This window comes from Rhipicephalus sanguineus, chromosome 2 (genome assembly GCF_013339695.2).
Source record: "Rhipicephalus sanguineus isolate Rsan-2018 chromosome 2, BIME_Rsan_1.4, whole genome shotgun sequence".
NCBI classification, from domain to species: Eukaryota; Metazoa; Arthropoda; class Arachnida; order Ixodida; family Ixodidae; genus Rhipicephalus; species Rhipicephalus sanguineus.
Window position 1 is genome coordinate 37,882,661 of NC_051177.1, and position 16,121 is coordinate 37,898,781.

The 16,121-nt window shown below is 47.9% G+C and overlaps 2 protein-coding genes across 2 annotated transcripts in view; one reads left to right on the forward strand and one right to left on the reverse strand.

The window, feature by feature from the left end:
* The window catches only part of LOC119382783 (uncharacterized), a 28,373-nt gene extending 13,058 nt beyond the window's left edge, over nt 1–15,315 (forward strand). Inside the window, exon 2 of the mRNA XM_037650631.2 lies at nt 14,885–15,315. Coding sequence (XP_037506559.1) covers nt 14,899–15,297 — 399 coding nt within the window. The 5' untranslated portion in view covers nt 14,885–14,898 and the 3' untranslated portion in view covers nt 15,298–15,315. The remainder of the gene's footprint in view (nt 1–14,884) is intronic.
* On the reverse strand, nt 5,630–6,739 carry LOC119382782 (mitochondrial fission 1 protein). Its single transcript, XM_037650630.2, has 2 exons — nt 6,538–6,739; nt 5,630–5,914 (listed from the first exon to the last, which is right to left on the reverse strand). The coding sequence occupies exons 1-2, from the start codon at nt 6,718–6,720 to the stop codon at nt 5,636–5,638; spliced, it is 462 nt and encodes a 153-aa protein (XP_037506558.1). The 5' UTR covers nt 6,721–6,739; the 3' UTR covers nt 5,630–5,635.
* Nucleotides 15,316–16,121: the final 806 nt, after the last annotated feature.

Below are 16,121 nucleotides of genomic sequence, written 5' to 3' on the forward strand. Positions count from 1 at the left end.
AAGCGTTTAGCCAAGAAACATCTGTTCTTACATCACGAGGTGGGCCGTTGGTATAAATTTCCATAAACGCCTCATTATGACTGCGTTGGGATGCATTTAGGCTGATTTTTCTCGAGGCTAGCTGCTGAGCACTTTTCCCGCACGCTTTGAAACGCATTAAAGATCACCCGCGTGACGATCGGGCGTCTTTGATGAATTACTGCTTCTACATATAGGATTTTTCTTTTTTTAAAGAAGACAATAAACGCAGCACTCTGAAGTTAGTACTTATCGGAAAAACATTTTTCACCGTGCTCTCGGGTTTTTCTAACGCTAGAGTGGGAAGGCTACGAAACTTTACGGCTTAAGGTCACGAGGAATACCTTAGGAACTGTTGTATATGACGCTTGAATCGAGTTGTTTACCTTCATTTGTTGTGCTGTTCGCTCACGAAGCCGAAGTGTAAGATTTGCAACTCGTCGTCATTCTTAAACATCTTTTTTTTCCTTTTTTGTCGTCTTCTTCCAACTTCGAAAGGTGATAAAATGCTGGTTCAGGCTAACCTTCCTTTTTTATTTTGATGAAATTGTTCCACAATGTAGTCAGTAATATCTTGCCAAATATCTTTGTTCTGCGGAAGATTCGTGTGTCGCTAATAGAGCTGCTACTTCTTTGCTCTATGTTTTATGTATTTTGCTCTATGGTTTATGACAAACAAAATTGTAAATCGTTGCTCGTGCCACTGAAAAACAAGAAGGACAAAACACGGGTCGCGGGAGGCAATCTGACACCGCATCGCGTCTTCGCTGTTTTGCGGTCGCGCCTCACGGCAAGACTATTCTCGTCGCGGTGCCGGCCAGCCAACACGCCAACAATGCGCGCAGATACGGATTTACACGTAAGTGGCACAAATCTTGCGGGACACTAAACAGAAATGGTGCGTGGCTTATCATCGCCTCACCGTGACGACTGCCAAGATATTGCCGCGCGCACCTGTGCTTGGAGGCCTGCGGTTGTGGCACGCGTATTGCTGACATTTGAGCTTCTGTTGGTTGTCGAGGTGGTGCTTCATTCAGTGATGCAGCACCTGCTTTCGGTTGCCTCGTACTCAGTTCCAACTTTACTGTTTGCTGCTTGGGTTTTACGTCCCAAAAACACCTTATGATTATGAGGGACGCCGTAGTAGAAAGCTCCGGAAATTTCGACTTCGTGGTGTTCACCTAAACCTACCCACACGGGCTTCTAGCATATTGCCTTCATCGAAATGCGGCCACCACGGCCGGAATTCGAACCTGCGACCTTTGGGTCAACAGTCGAGCACCATATCCACGAGACCACCGTGGCGGGTGAACATTGATTGTTGTCTGCCAAATATACCGTGAGCGGAAAAGCTTCCGCTAAACGTTTCTGTCGAGGCTTCACTCAGAAAGGGTGCTTGCTTCTTTGTCGCCACGCTTTCTTCCCTTGAACGGTACAGTCGCTGCTGTGTAACTAGACAAGCCACCCATGATACATTATATGTACGGAACGAAGGGCGAGTTCCCAGAACGGCGTCTGTGGTTGCTGTCCGACGCGCTTTCGTCACTGCTCCCCCCCCCCCTTCCCCTCGTCTAAGGAAAGAAGATAAAGACGGAAAATGGAAGAAATGAAAACTTTACTTGTAAAAAGGAAGTCTGGCTGTCTGATTAAATCAAAACAACCTAAGGCGCCCTCGGGCTACGGCACTGCATGCCTGCTTAGTGCTCCAGCGCTAAGCAAATAAAGTCGCGAGAGGGACTGAGCAACAAGCAGAAAGAAACAGTCTCATTAACGCCGGGCATTTCTCAAGCATCGAAAAGTTTAGCAGTCAAGGCTTCTGTAAGGCGTAACATTAACAAGGACTGCGGTCGGTTGCTAATAAGCCTTATTTCTTAAATTAGATCGTAACAGTTGAATTTCCTTGTGTTCTTTTACAAAGCAGGTCGGTTGTACTGCGAAGGCTCAGCGTCGGATATTGTTGCACCATGTCCGCGCGGGCGGCTTAGGGTGCCCAGTGCGGCGTGGCATTTCCACGTCCTTTATCGGGCGCAGAAGTTGCGAGGCACAAAATAAAGGGTAGAAGACCGTCAAGTGTCAGTCAGTCAGTCAGTCAGTCAGTCAGTCAGTCAGTCAGTCAGTCAGTCAGTCAGTCAGTCAATCAATCAATCAATCAATCAATCAATCAATCAATCAATCAATCATCAATCAATCAATCAATCAATCGCAACACTTTGCTAGCTGGTGGGCCAGGCACTCACTCACAAACATATATTAACGATAGAATAGCAAGTAAATAGACGAGCTAAATACAGCTATGCGCAAATAAACACTCGAATGAATGTTGATTTGAAAATTAATACACGACATTGTGTGTATGGATAACATATACACGTATTGCCAAAAAGTAATAGACTATGGCATGGCCCGAAGATAAGCGTAGATTAATGGCAGTAACATTGAAAAAGTATAATGTTACTTCTACAAAGGAAGACGATGATCATGCAACTGTACGGTGGTTTATAGGGGCTGACGAAAAGATTAATTCGAGGCAGTTAATATAGTTTGCTCACTTCGGAAGCAATACTATGGCGGTGAAAGCTTTCAGTAATCGAACACTGTCTGTTTATCACATCCCGGTTATGTCGCTGCAACTTTTAAATTGAGAAGTGGTAAGGCGTATTAGATAAACGATATCACCAACTTATACAGCGCGTTTTACACAATGAGAGCACGTGCACGAGGAAACAATATCAATAGCTTGTTTATATGAAACCATTGAAAGCGGGTCGGGTCGCAAGCACGGTCGAGACAGCTCGTCCACGGAGTGTTTGTATACCAAAATGTTTTGACAGGCTAATCTGTGCGATCTGTCAAGAAATGAGCGAGTGAGTAGTTTGCTACCAAATGGATGTTGACCGCAGCCCAACAGACGCGCCCTCGGCGCGACGGCTATAGTTTCAGGCCGTGAGGATTTCGTTTTGATATTGAGGACTATTCGCAGAAATGGCTCTGCGCGTGCCAGGGTACAGCTTGTGGCTGAATCCTTCAGTACACCCAACAGCTAAAGTTTAAGGGACGTTGGCTCCGCTACGAATGCGAATTTCTGCTCTGTTAGTGCGTAATGCTTCTAATCTAGCTGGTGACTGTAGATCTTGCGACGCCAATGCAGGCTCGAATTGGAGGTTATGTTCCTAGATAAAGCGAGAATATAGCTTTCTCGGGGCGTTTCGCGTCCCGCAGACTTCTGCTGTTGGGTGTACCTGGTAGGCGGCGACGGTTCGACTTGTTGGCGCCGATAATGCTGAACTAGGTGTGCGACGCAGCCGCAGTACGAAGCTTCGGTTGAATATATATTGCTGTCCTGATGGATCATTTTGCTGTGATCGAACTACTGGGGACTCCATCTTTTGTTCAACAGAATGACCTAACGGGGGCTGTGGAGCCGAAGGAATGAATGAGAGAAGAATAAAATAAAAAGGTAACTCTAAATAAATATTTGCCGCTCGTAACGTCTGCATAGGTTCCCAGTTTCTGATAAGGCAGGCTGTCAGTTCATTCTTTCTTACTTATATTTAGTAAGAAGCGCAGACAGAAACGACAAATAAAGTATAAAGAAAATGCTCGGAGTAAAACTGCGAGTCTGTGAAAAAGGGAAAAAAAAGTGAATACTCTGGAGTGCGCTTGAATTTTGCTTTGAATAGAGGCGTCTGGTTTCAGCAAGCGACTGATCATCAAACGAACTATGCACAATGACCTGGCCAAAAAAAAAAAAAAAGAAAAAGAAAAGAGAGCTGCATGGCATGGCATCACAAACAAAAAAACTCTTTTTTTTTTATAGGGTGCTCCCATTGTAACGCCTTTCGCTCTTTCCCATTAAAAAAAACGAAATAGGAGCACGCAGTGTCGATTAAGTTACGCAGCGCGGGCAATCAATTGTCAGAGACAATGGCGAGGATGTAATTCCTTGCTGTCCCTACTACGAGCGGCAAACCGCTTTTGTAGAATTTGCTTTGCTTTAAAAAGAAAATGTAATTCCACGTGGATCACTCGTTGTTGATATTTGACGTTGACGTGGTTAACTGTGCGATAAAAAAAATGAGCCAGTTATTGAAATAAGATTGCGTTATCACGCTCATAATGTTCACCTTTGCCAAAAGTTCAAGCGTGGCAGAAAGTTACGTTGGGCGCTGTACATGGTACATGCGATGTCCATGTTTCGACATGGCAGGCCTTTTGTTATCAGAGTACAAGCTTCTTATACCTGCTTTTTTTTTGGGGGGGGGGGGGGGGGGGGGGGGGGGTTAAAGTTCTCGTTATCAAAGGCAAATTTCAGGAACGTTGTTGGCTCTTACGAAGCTAATGACAGGACAGTGCACCGAAAATGGAGTTCTGGTACAGACGCAATCCTTGGCTCAGGTTTAAAGCTTAGTTGAGCACGCACCTAAGCCAACTTTGCTTTGCCATCGTTTGACAATGCTGTAGTGTACTGAAGCATCAGCACAAAGACCTTGCGCGAGCTCGTTGCTAGGCGCCGCTTAGCGAAAACGTAAATGATTTGTCGCTTTCCCCGACAGGGGACTCGTGAAATCGGTACACAATTTGCCCCTTGCACAAAAAAGCACCAGCATAGTTGGCGTTGCTAAGCATGGAAACGTAGCTTCGCAATAGAAGTGTATATGATAACCGTGGCACAGGTAGAGCTCCGCATTGCTGCGTCTTGTTTCTCTACCCAGAAGCTTGCCTTATCACAGCGTGGTCATGAGAAACACTATTTTGCAGAATCAGTGTAGCATGAACTAAAAGCAGTTCTTGGACAGTCGCTCGTTTCCAAGTTTTTGGAAATGTTTTAAGAAAATGATGTCGCTGCGCTTAGTCTTGTTGCATTTGAGAGATGACAGACCCTAGCTTCTTGAGCTTTACAGACCTTCACCTGATGCATATTGTCATGAACAAACGCGTACCTTATGTGACAGGGAAAAGATGAACTCTAACAGAGAGGCTCCAATCGTAAATATTGACGAACTGCCCCAAGTGACAACGCGAATCGCTGTGATCACTACGAACCTTTGTGATGTACGTATGTTTGCAACGACTGTCACAACTTGTTCATTCCTTTTCTGCCGTCTACAAAACGTCTGTAAAGATTTTCCAATGCGCGAAAATGCAGCGAAGAGGTGGTGCAGAGCTGTGGGTGTGCAAGAAGATATGAAAAAATTGATACAGCAGCTTATAGACATGACTCTCGACATACTTCTTGTTCTTATTTGGCTCGATGTACATCCGGGTTTGAGACGCAGATTTTTTGTTTCTGACTATCATGCACGGCCAGACAGAGTACAGAACGGGACAGAAGAATGTGGAGCATACACGCAGACTGAGAGCTCTTTGGCAACTTTTGGCGTCATGTTGATAGACGACCGGCTTGTCTTGGTCGACATGCTGATCTAGAAAGTGTAGAAAGTGATCTACAAGACTGTAGACAAAAGAATTCGCCGTGCGTTTCGTAGAAGTAGCTCCCGCCTTCGAAACTCACTGCAGTTTAGCCACGAAGTTCTTAACGTGGCACCGAACATTGACGCTCGCCTATATCAGTCTGGCAAGCTGTCTCCCGTGTTCCTGCGTCCACAGGAGCGCAGTGTCAGCGCCGTGCCATGACCATGGAGATGAGCACACCGATCATGATCACCACACCTCCGACGACGGCCACTTGAAACAGGTACTCGCGCAGGACTTTGCGGTGGATCAGTTCCTGCAGCTCACTGCCCTCGATGTTGCGCGGCTCCTTCACCAGCATGGTCTTGGTGAACTGCAACGCCGTGTTGTAATGACCGAGCTTCGTGTGTGCCAGCGCGCTCATGTAGCAGCAGTCGATGGGCCTGTACTCCAGCTGAATCAGCTGCTCCAAGAGCACGATGCCCTGCGAGGCACCGGGGTGCGCACGGAAACGTTCACTAGCGATGTCGACACTGACCACCCGCAGCATGGACCCTAAAACCCGCTTACACAACCCCCTTAAACAACCCGCTTAAGGGGCCCCTAGACAACTCCGAGTTGAAAGACGAGAGAATGGTTTATTCCTCGCCTTCACTACCCTTCCTACGGGCGCTATCTATTCCTCGCTACTTATTTCTTCATAAAACACGCGCACAGCGTCAGCAATAAGCGTTGAACCTATCAGGATTTCGCGCTTTTCGGCTACATGCTGTTATCTCTGATTGCGCAGTCGAAAACGCACGAAACGAAGTGAAATCAGTTGATCGCGCACGATAGTCATGCGAGACTAGGCAGGACGGGTGTGCGACAGCATCGAAAAGCAGGGTAAAAGGCAATTCAGCCCTCATATTTTTCGTACATGGATCAATCGAGAGCTTATTTCCTCTGACGTCACGTGAACAGAGTGTCACGAATCGTACCAAAAAGACGCGAAACGCCAGGAGAGAATAATGCGCTTGTTTTCTGTATTATTTTCAGAGGTTGTTTAGGGACACCTTTACAGCTTGTGGATTCGGTCCCTGTGATCTAGGCATGACTGACGTATACCTTGATGATGTCCGCCGGGAAGCGGCTGAGCACGAGGCAGCGGCCGTAGTCGTACTGCACGGACGGCAGCATGTGCCCGTGTTGCAAGTGCTCGTTGTAGCTGAGCTCGATGCGATGAAGCTCATCGGAGTCCACGTAGGCGCGCAGGAGCCTCTCGCTGCTGGACAGCTTTTGAGGAGACATGGCCCGCCCTTTGTTGGCACGGCAGCTTCTGCTCGATACACGATATGGAATGATGCTTAGCTCGGTGGCGCTGCCTTTGTGCAGATCTCCGACTGCCAAGGCGATGATGATGATCATTCAGAACGTCGCCACGTACCCACAGCAGGAGATTGGACAAGAACTGAGTGGTAGAACGTTGAGGAAGAAGCGCAAGCAAAATGTAGCATGTGCAGTAGTATAACACTAAATAAATTCAGAAATTATTATTTTATGGCATGTGCGAATAGCACAACAAAAAGATAGTCTTGTGCGCCGTCTCTTCCTACAAGAAATGCTGAAACAAAAAGCAAAGATCGAAGAAGAAGACGGGAAGATGGGTGCTGTTGTAACCAGCAGGCATCCGGCGACGTCGCTTGAAGCTTTGACGATAATCACTGCTTCCATCAGTGACAACGTTAAACATATCGGTAGCGACATCAACTGGCGTGAACCACACGTGCCCGCATTAGCATGCTGTCCGGCGTACACGCGCGAACATAAGTGCGACATGACATTGAATTCAGGTTACATGTTTGACTTTTCCACCTGCATTTTCTTGTCGACGCGGGCGACGCTGCAACTGACGTAGGTAGTTTCGGCGTATAGATGTAGCGAATGAGCTTAGCGTTGCCTCTAAAATATTGACAACTGGCCTAAGTGGCCCCGCGGCTCGCAACGAACTTGGACGACTTATCGCGAGTGACGACATTCGAGCCAGCGCGTCCTTTATTTTTCCTGGAAGCGAGTGATCGCCGTATGTGGTCCATAGTCAAGTATAGTCCGTGTCAGTAATCCCGTTAATGGGGATGGCAATCGCCGGGCAGATTCCAAGGGCGGACGTATCGGCCCCCCGAAACGCACCATGAAAGCTCGGACAATTTGGAGTTGGCCCTTTTAGTGCGCCGGCGAACGTCGGTTGTGGTCCAAAGACCGAGTCAGAGCCGAGAGTCGATAACACAAACTAAATATATTCTCAGTTAAGGCAGTACAAACATTACCTAAACATGCACACTCGGCTGGTACCAGTTACAACTTCACAATATAACTCATGTGGTGTTAACACAACGGAAACTAAACAAACATATCGCGCGCTACAAATGCAATCTCACGCATTACAACCTATTCAAGAACAGTTACTGAATATTCAACAGCGTATCCAGTCCACAATTCTCGGGCGGTACTTGAATGTTTCTCTCCCAGGAAACACTCACGCAAACTCCAGCGTTGATCGTCGTTGTGTTCCTCCCGTCAACGGTCCCGAATGTTTCTCTTCCAGGAAACACTCACGTAACTTGTCACTGCTCACACGGCGTCGTCATCCGATTCTTCCAGATCGACGATCGACTGACCGCTAAACACGTCTTCTTTGGCCGACGGAGCCACACTCAACATAACTACACCATCTCCGGACCGACTACTCCCCGACTGGTCGTCGATGCACACTTTTATCTCCTCTCCCCCGGGTTCCAGAGGCGCCGGGAGTGTTCTCCGGCGTGCAGCACAGCCGCAGCTAGGGAAAAAGCGAGAATTTTCCCGTCGATTCCGCTCGCGGTGCCGTCATTCGGCGTCGCATCATGCTTTCCTTCGAGATGGTTCCAGGCTTTGCCGGGCGTTGGATCCGAGACTGTCGGTTGGGGTGAGGAGGCGCTCTCGTGGCGTCTTTTGATACTTGTTTTTTTCGTTGTTCACGCTTGTTGGGCGAGCGGCTGGCGCCGTGTTATCCCACTGCCGTTTGAAAGCGGCCGCGCGCGCTTTATTGACGCGCTCGTTTGTGACAGTCCGGTACAACTTCAGTAGTCAGCGGCATTTCCTTCTTAAAGGCGGATGCGCACGAGCTTGCATGGATTGGCGCGCACTACAGATGGACGTCGTGAGCCAGACGATGAGAGGAACGTGTTGTTAGTTTTTCTTCCTTTTGTCTGTGTCTAGTGTTGCGCTGTAACGAAGGTCAAGATGGTGATTTGAACCCGGGCTTAAATCTAAGTTTACCGTTGTTTTTATATTTCACTTCCATCAAAATGCTGACGACGTGACCGAAAATCGAACCCGAGTGTATGATAGATAGATAGATAGATAGATAGATAGATAGATAGATAGATAGATAGATAGATAGATAGATAGATAGATAGATAGATAGATAGATAGATAGATAGATAGATAGATAGATAGATAGATAGATAGATAACGGCCGGCCTTTTTAGTTGCGAAAACCACGTTACGATTGTGAGGCACCACCACGCCGTAGGGGTGGGGGGTGACTTCGGATAAACTTCGACCACTTGGCGTACCTTAACGTGTGCCGAAATCTAAGCACACAGGTATTCTCTTGCATTTCACCCCCATTGAAATACGGCCGCCGTAGCCGGGAATCGAACCCGCGCACTCGAGCTTAGCAGCGCTACACCTTACATGCTAAGCTACCACGCCGTATTACAGAGAGAGAGAGAGAGCCACGTACGCGCACAAACACGTCCTGGAAGTCTCGTCGTCGCCGTCTTCGCCGACGCAGTCGTCGGCGGCTCGATTCGAGGTTGCCAAGAGTGGCGGTATTAAACTTTAACGACCTTTAAGGTTCGGGTAATCCAATGAGACTCGAGGGAATCGCTGGCGACTCGATTAGATGCAGCCGTTCGGTCCCCGTTGAGACTTCGTGGAGTCGGAAAAAAAAAGGGGGACGACTTTATTCGATTTCTCGACCGAGCTTCCAGTCCCGCAGACGTGTTTCACTCTGGTGACCGCTTCGTCTCGTCACGCAAGCTAACTGGCTGGCTGGCTGGCTTGGTAGTCGGCTTGGCACAGCCTTGCGAGTCGGCATCTGACTCAGCTTCATCTTTTTTACAACACGCCCACAACCCTCCTCCTTTTTCTTTCTTTTGTGAAGGTTTTGGAACCGCGGAACTGTGTGACCGTTTTCAATCCAAAGGGCCGGAATTAAGTAAAGGCTGAAGCGGAAAAGAAGAAAAGAAAAAAAAAGTACTTCCCAAGCGGTTCGAGTACAGCGTGTGGACGTTTCGAACCGCATTGCAGACAATGACTTGTCTCTGACACAAGAAAAAGAAGCAGAAGTCTCGTTTAAAATACCTGAGTACCATAAACAAGAAGTTGAACTTGTCCAAGAATTCCGCGCGCTGTGTTGAATATGTTATCGAATAATTTCCGATGAATTCTCTCGCTTAATATATACCTGCGCCCGTGCTACCTTGTTTGAATTAGGAACGGGACAATAATGGAATGTCTGTGGGTGACCAAGGACTGTTCAAATACCTTCGCGCCTACGGATTGGCTAGAGACTCGTTATTGCACGAGGTGGAGAGGCTTGCTTGCTCTCTTGTACATTTGCGGAGCGCACGAACTGTTCTTTTACACTCGAAGAATGAATTTCAAATTGCGACGCGAAAACGTTCGGGGAGAATCACGGACTGCGCGAGAGTGCTCGAAGCGCTGTGCTTGGAATCAGAGGATGGTGAAATAAAACGAAGTCTCCGGCGGTTTTCAGTCAGGGGTGCGAGGGGGAAAGCGTCGGAGGGTTCTTAAAAAAAAAAAACCCCCGACGCATATGGCACCACCGCTTCGCCCTCAATGTCAATGCAAACCAGAAAATGAGCGCCTGATTGCGCCCCCAAGTCGACGTATGCCTTCGTGATTGATCTGTCACACGAATTGTTTGACCAATGGGGCCGAGCAAGTACGCAAACACAGTCTCTTCTCGCGGGTGCGAAGGCCCCGCCGCCCGTCTCCTTCTCCACCAACTTAATTGTTTTCTGTAGGCCATCCACCTATTTGCCCGGATGTACAACTAAATTTGTATGCCCATGATTACAGAAGAATAAGTATGGGCGCAAAACACGTCACTTTGTGTACACAGCGAACCGCCTCATTCATCAAAGTGAGAAGGAAGCGGGGTGCTTCACCGCATGCGCTTTCGTCGTACCAGGAAGCGCACTTCGTTAATGGGAGCGCCATGCGTAGGCGTTGCGGGAGTTGAGCTTTTACTGGTCCTAAAAGAACAACAAAACAAGGCGTGAGTGCAGCATGAGAAAGCTTGTTCGCGTTCAGCCTCAGATTGTGTTTGCCGGCGTCGACGTATGAAGCGCGTTATATGTAATGGTATCGAGGAATGCTGATTGTGGGCATTTACATTTAGCTCTCAGGTGACACTTCGCTTTAGCGGAGCGAATGCTATATTGTACGCGATTAGTCTTGAGTGGTGGTTTCAGTGTCACGGGTTGCGAGTTCATCAGAAATAGCGAGCAGAGACGATGTATCCGGTCGGATGTTGCGCTGTTTAAGTAGGAAAACTTGCCTTCTCAAGGCAAGGTGTCTTGTTTCAGGGGGTGAGACAAAAATCATGTCGAAGCACCTATCGCGTTTAGACTTGAAGGTCAAAGATGATTACGTACTAGCAAAGGTTTTACACTTACTTTTATTAATGTAAGAACTGAGGCGAGCGCTGTATGTCATGAGCGTTATTCGCATCACAAACTAATTAATTATAACTTTATGTGACAAGAGGTCAGTTTAGCCTGCGCGCGCTTTTATTCAAAGGCTCTAAATGTAAAAGGCAAGGGGATGGAAGCCGTTGGAATGTACGGAAATGATTGTGCAAAAACTTTGTAAAATGAAGTTTTTGATATGTTTCTTCGAAACACTTATGATAAGTTATTTGAGGCTTACTGATGACAACGGCTAGAGGAAACAGCGTTGAGGCAGGGATAACTCGACGCACGTATTTTGTGATCCTAAAGAGGCTCGCAGTACATTATAGCTTGTGACGATCTTACGTCACAAGCTACACAAGCATTGGTATCGCTAGCGATACTAATGTAAGCTCGTTGCTAACTGTCTGGGAAAATCTTGCCTGGTCGCGAGGCAACTACAGCAAAGCCACAGCGAAGTTGTTAGAGCAGCGTTGCACGATGCGCGCCGGAAACAAAGTTCTCATTGGCCCGGCTCGACGAAACGGCTTTGTTTAGGCGGTGGTGTCGAATGACGTTATTCCAACTTGGTCCATCAAACATGCAGGCTTCCTCAAATATTTCGCGAGGGTGCGGTCCAGATGCATTATTCGTCGGGGGACGCATGGGGCGGCAAGTCCGGCTCCGCTAGACTAACTCACTACCCTTACCTTCCTTCTTCATTCGGAGAGCCACCCTTTCATAGTCGTTTCACCCTTTCTCTCGCGTCTTCTACTTTTTTATCTTTGTCGTGGTGCTAACTGTTCCCTCCATGTATGCTGCCCTTGGGCAACGTTGGCTTTGCAAAGAGCTTGACCGGGCTGTTGCGACAGTTTCGGGCTGGAAGTAGCCACCGACACTGAAGCTAGGAGAGATGACGCCTCGCTTTTGCCCCTTCTCTGGATCCCATTTCGTGGAATCCACTCTGCGCTCGTTTCCGCAACACTTCGTATCGTCGTCCCTCGCTGTAGGGATACTTTCTCATAACGATATCCTGTTCTTCTACTGTTTTTTTCTTTTTGCAGCCATGAGGTCGAGAAACAAACCGTTTGCTGACGTCAGAAACAGAAACGATGAAACCCTGGCGTCCTCCATAATAATCATCACTCTACTTTTTGTTTCAAGAAGGTGGGCGTCAAACACATGGACAAGCAAGTGGACAACTATTGTCACTGCTCTTGAAGCTTTGAACTAGGAATGACGTTGTCTCGCTGATGAATTCTTGTGTTGTTGTTTTGTGTCGCGAGGCAGGAATGTTGGCTATATTTGGTCGAGTCGTGCATGACAGGGAGCTTCTTCCACATTGTTAGTTATTTAACGTAAGGCAGCCGCGGATGGGCCTTCCTGTGAGAGCTACATTACGGGAGCAGTGAATGAACTAGATTGGCGACAGCGGTCTGATGGAGGATTCAGTGCCATACCAGTACGCTCTCATTGCAGACTGGTAGTACAAGAATTACCCTGTCGTTTGCGATGGAATTACGTCGCAGGGATGCGCACAGCGCGTTGTCATCAAAAGTTGTAATGAACACGAGGGCTAATCGCAAATTACAAAGACAGTGCGGTTGATTAGAATGGAAGGACAGAGGGTAGCGTCGCAAGTAGAGAGCCTGCGCGCTTTTTGACGTTGTCCTACACTGCCCACATAACACTGTTTACTTCGCTGCCGCTTAGAAGCTTGGATTTCTGAGTTTAACTATCAGTGGTCATCCTTTTTGCGGGCAAGTATTCGTACTAACAATACTGACCATTGTTCTGAACGTTTCAAGATAATGGCACTGCGTTTGAAACTTCAGCAGTCCGACAGAACTTGTACAATAGATTGATTGACTGAGTGACAGATTGATCTATTGATCGATTGATCCAATAAATGTGTATTGAACATACCACTCGAGGCCTATTGCAAAAAAAAAAAAAAACGAAGGAGAGAGGACTTAAAAACACTTTCACTCTCAGTTGCTTTCAGCTTCATTCTCAGTTGCAGCCTTGAAGAAGAGAAGTCGGCTTGTCGAAACGACGGTTCCAGCGACCCCTCGTAATCACGAATGTTTCGTCTTTTCACTCTCAGAAGTTTTTCCATTCAAAGAAGCATTGGCTCCGGTCCTTAAAAAAGACACAACTTACGTTATATTTTCAAGCTGGACGTATCTAATATCTCAGCGCAAACATAGCAACAGTCTATCGACCTGACTGTTTCCTCGTCAGGTTCAGACATTGCTAATTTCTCCCGTCTTTTGATAGTGTCTCGTTTCTTTTGCTTTTCATTCGGTTTCCTTTACTGTATCCTCGTCAGCTATTTCGCCTTGCTCGATTATCTTCCTCTTAAAAGTGTTTGTGGGGCAAGCAAGGTTTGTTACTCATACACGAAAAACCGTTATGTAAGATAAAAATGGCCAGGCTAGAAGCTCCCCAGGCTGCAACGACGTTTGTTTTTCTCGCCCTTCAAAGCAGGAATGGGCTCTCAGGAATGGGCTCTCTTTGCGGTTCGAGGTCACGGGAGGCCAAACATTGTTACAAGCTATTAAACGCACACTCAGTGTACAGAGCAACTATGGGTGTGGGAAAGTCGAGGTGTTGTCAGGAATAAAGAAAGATAAGCTTCCTGTTTATGATAGAAGCGCACACATAACCCACCTGTCAGATGCTGCCGCATGCCCTTTCACTGTTGCATCTTTACTTGGCACTGAAGAAAAAAAAAAAAGGTGGTGCTCTGGCACGATGTCGACATACACCTTGGTATTTCTTGCGTACGTCACCTGATCTGAGAAACATACTACATGCGCTATAACGACACAACGGCACCCTTGGAAGGCTCATTTACGACCGCTGACAAACACCAGAAAGATTCCGAACTCTTTGAGGTGGCTGGAACGTGGAACAGCCATAGCGAGCCTTTTTTTTAATTTTTGTCTTCGGCATTCCGAGTCCTTGCGCGTCGATGTTACCTCAGTGTATCGCAATTTCGCATAACTTCGTCGTGTTCCCGTGAATCTTGCATACCTATGTGTCGATATTGTGTAGAAGGTCCTGGAAAGAAAGCGTCATGCGAAGAACTGGTACAGCAACCCGCCGCAGTCGGTGGTGCAGTGGTTATTGTGCTCGACTGCTGACCCGAAGGTCGCGGGATCGAATCGGGGCTGCGGCTACCGCATTTCGATGGAGGCATAGTGCTAGAGGCCCGTGTGCTTAGATTTAGGTACACGTTAAAGAACCGCAAGTGGTCGAAATTTCCTGATCCCTACGTTGCGGCGTCTCTCATAATCATATCGTGGTTTTGGGACGTAAAACACCAACAATGATGGACGAATGATGTAGAGCTGGTAGAGCGGACATAGCTTGAGTCTTACGTGCGTTTTCATATGAAGACGCAATAAGTGCTTTGTGGAGGCTGCACAGACTAGAACTATAGCTAGAACTAGCTGTGCTAGTGCTAGCTAATGGTGACTAATTTTAGTTCCCGATTACCTGTATGACAATAACCGGTCGTTGCATTTATAGTTTTCCCCCCATTCCATTGCATGTATAATACACAAGAAAAACTGATTGATTGAATAATTGATAATGATGAGTAATCTCAGCTAGCGTTGTGATGATGAAATTATGCTATTCCAAGTAATGTATACGCACTATCCCTGCAGTAGGGAGTTCCTGCTTCAGTCGCTTATTCCCATCTCTTCTTTTGGACTACGCAGGCTCAGCCTCCGCGATGACCCTCACGTACCTGTGCCTGGTAACTTCGCTGCTGGTGCTCTTGCTGGCGCCGTCATGGGCGGATGCTCAGCCGCCCCGCTGCCGCGCACTCTGCCAGAAGGACCCTGGCGAGGACGCCTGCGAGCGCTGCCGACTGAGAACCTTCATGCGCTTCGGCAAGAGGGACTCGTCGCGAGCCATCGCCCTCATCCGAGAACCCGTGCTCGACGTCCAGTCGGTGCTGCTCGACGACGACGTCGACAACGACCGCCCGGCCGGGGGCGCCGCTCCCGGCGGTAGCTCGGCCTCCCGCGAGCAGCTTGTCTTGGAGCAGCCGGCTGCCCGGCCCAGCCGGGACCGGTACGGACTACTGCTCAGGGCCATACGGGACGTCCGAGGACGGAGCGCGGACTAAACCCAGAGGGCTGCACTCCTTCAAAAAAAAAAAAAAAAAAAAAATCCCCTCCCCAGCTGTCGTCGGAAAGTCCTTTCTGAGCCTCACCACAGTCCTGAAACCGAAGTCCCCCCCTGCCTCGACCATCGCGAGACGCTATATCGAAGCGACGCGACGCGCTCGCTGAGTTCTTGATTCTACTCGGAAGGCGACCCGTTGTATTTTATAAAAGAAGGAGGACTCTGTCCCAGAATCGCGAGAAGCCTACTAACGGCTTCGGCATTTTTTTTTCGAGGGCGTTGTTAAAGAAAAAGCTTATAAGAATGCAGCCCCGCCATACGCAGGAAGTTCAATGCCAACTGTCTCAGTGGTAATCCTGTTCTTGGCACGCTCTTTTTTAAACGTGTGCGAGATGTCCGAGACGAGCGTGCCAGTGGTGGTGTACGGTGTTGTTTGTCTAAAAACCAAAGCCCAGTGTCTTTTCAGTTGTTTCTTCCGGTTAGTCTTATGTTTCTTCGCTACAGTCCGATTAGTCCGTACCTAAGTAAATATCCCGCATAACTGTCTTGCGGGGAGGTCGACAAACTAATTTATATGCAAGGAAAGCTTTAACCTAACTAACGGGTTGGGATGAGAAACCAATAGGGCTTATAAACGTTGTCGTCGAGGAATCCCTCATTATTGACCGGGAACGAGGATCTCTTTGCTGCCAAAGCAATCAGTGTAGGGAACGCCGTGAACTCAATAAACACAGGAGGCTGTTTTGAAATCAACGGGATCGACTGTAACGTTACTGTCATGCCCGTACGACAGTGCGGTTAGCATACGGTAGCACCATCTTCTCA

Bases quoted from the DNA above. Each gene is read 5' to 3' on its own strand.
- LOC119382782 (XM_037650630.2), bottom strand. From the start codon at position 6,720: ATGTCTCCTCAAAAGCTGTCCAGCAGCGAGAGGCTCCTGCGCGCCTAC. The intron at 5,915-6,537 runs GTATACGTCAGT...GGTGCCTCGCAG, and splicing joins TCCCGGCGGACATCATCAAG to GGCATCGTGCTCTTGGAGCA.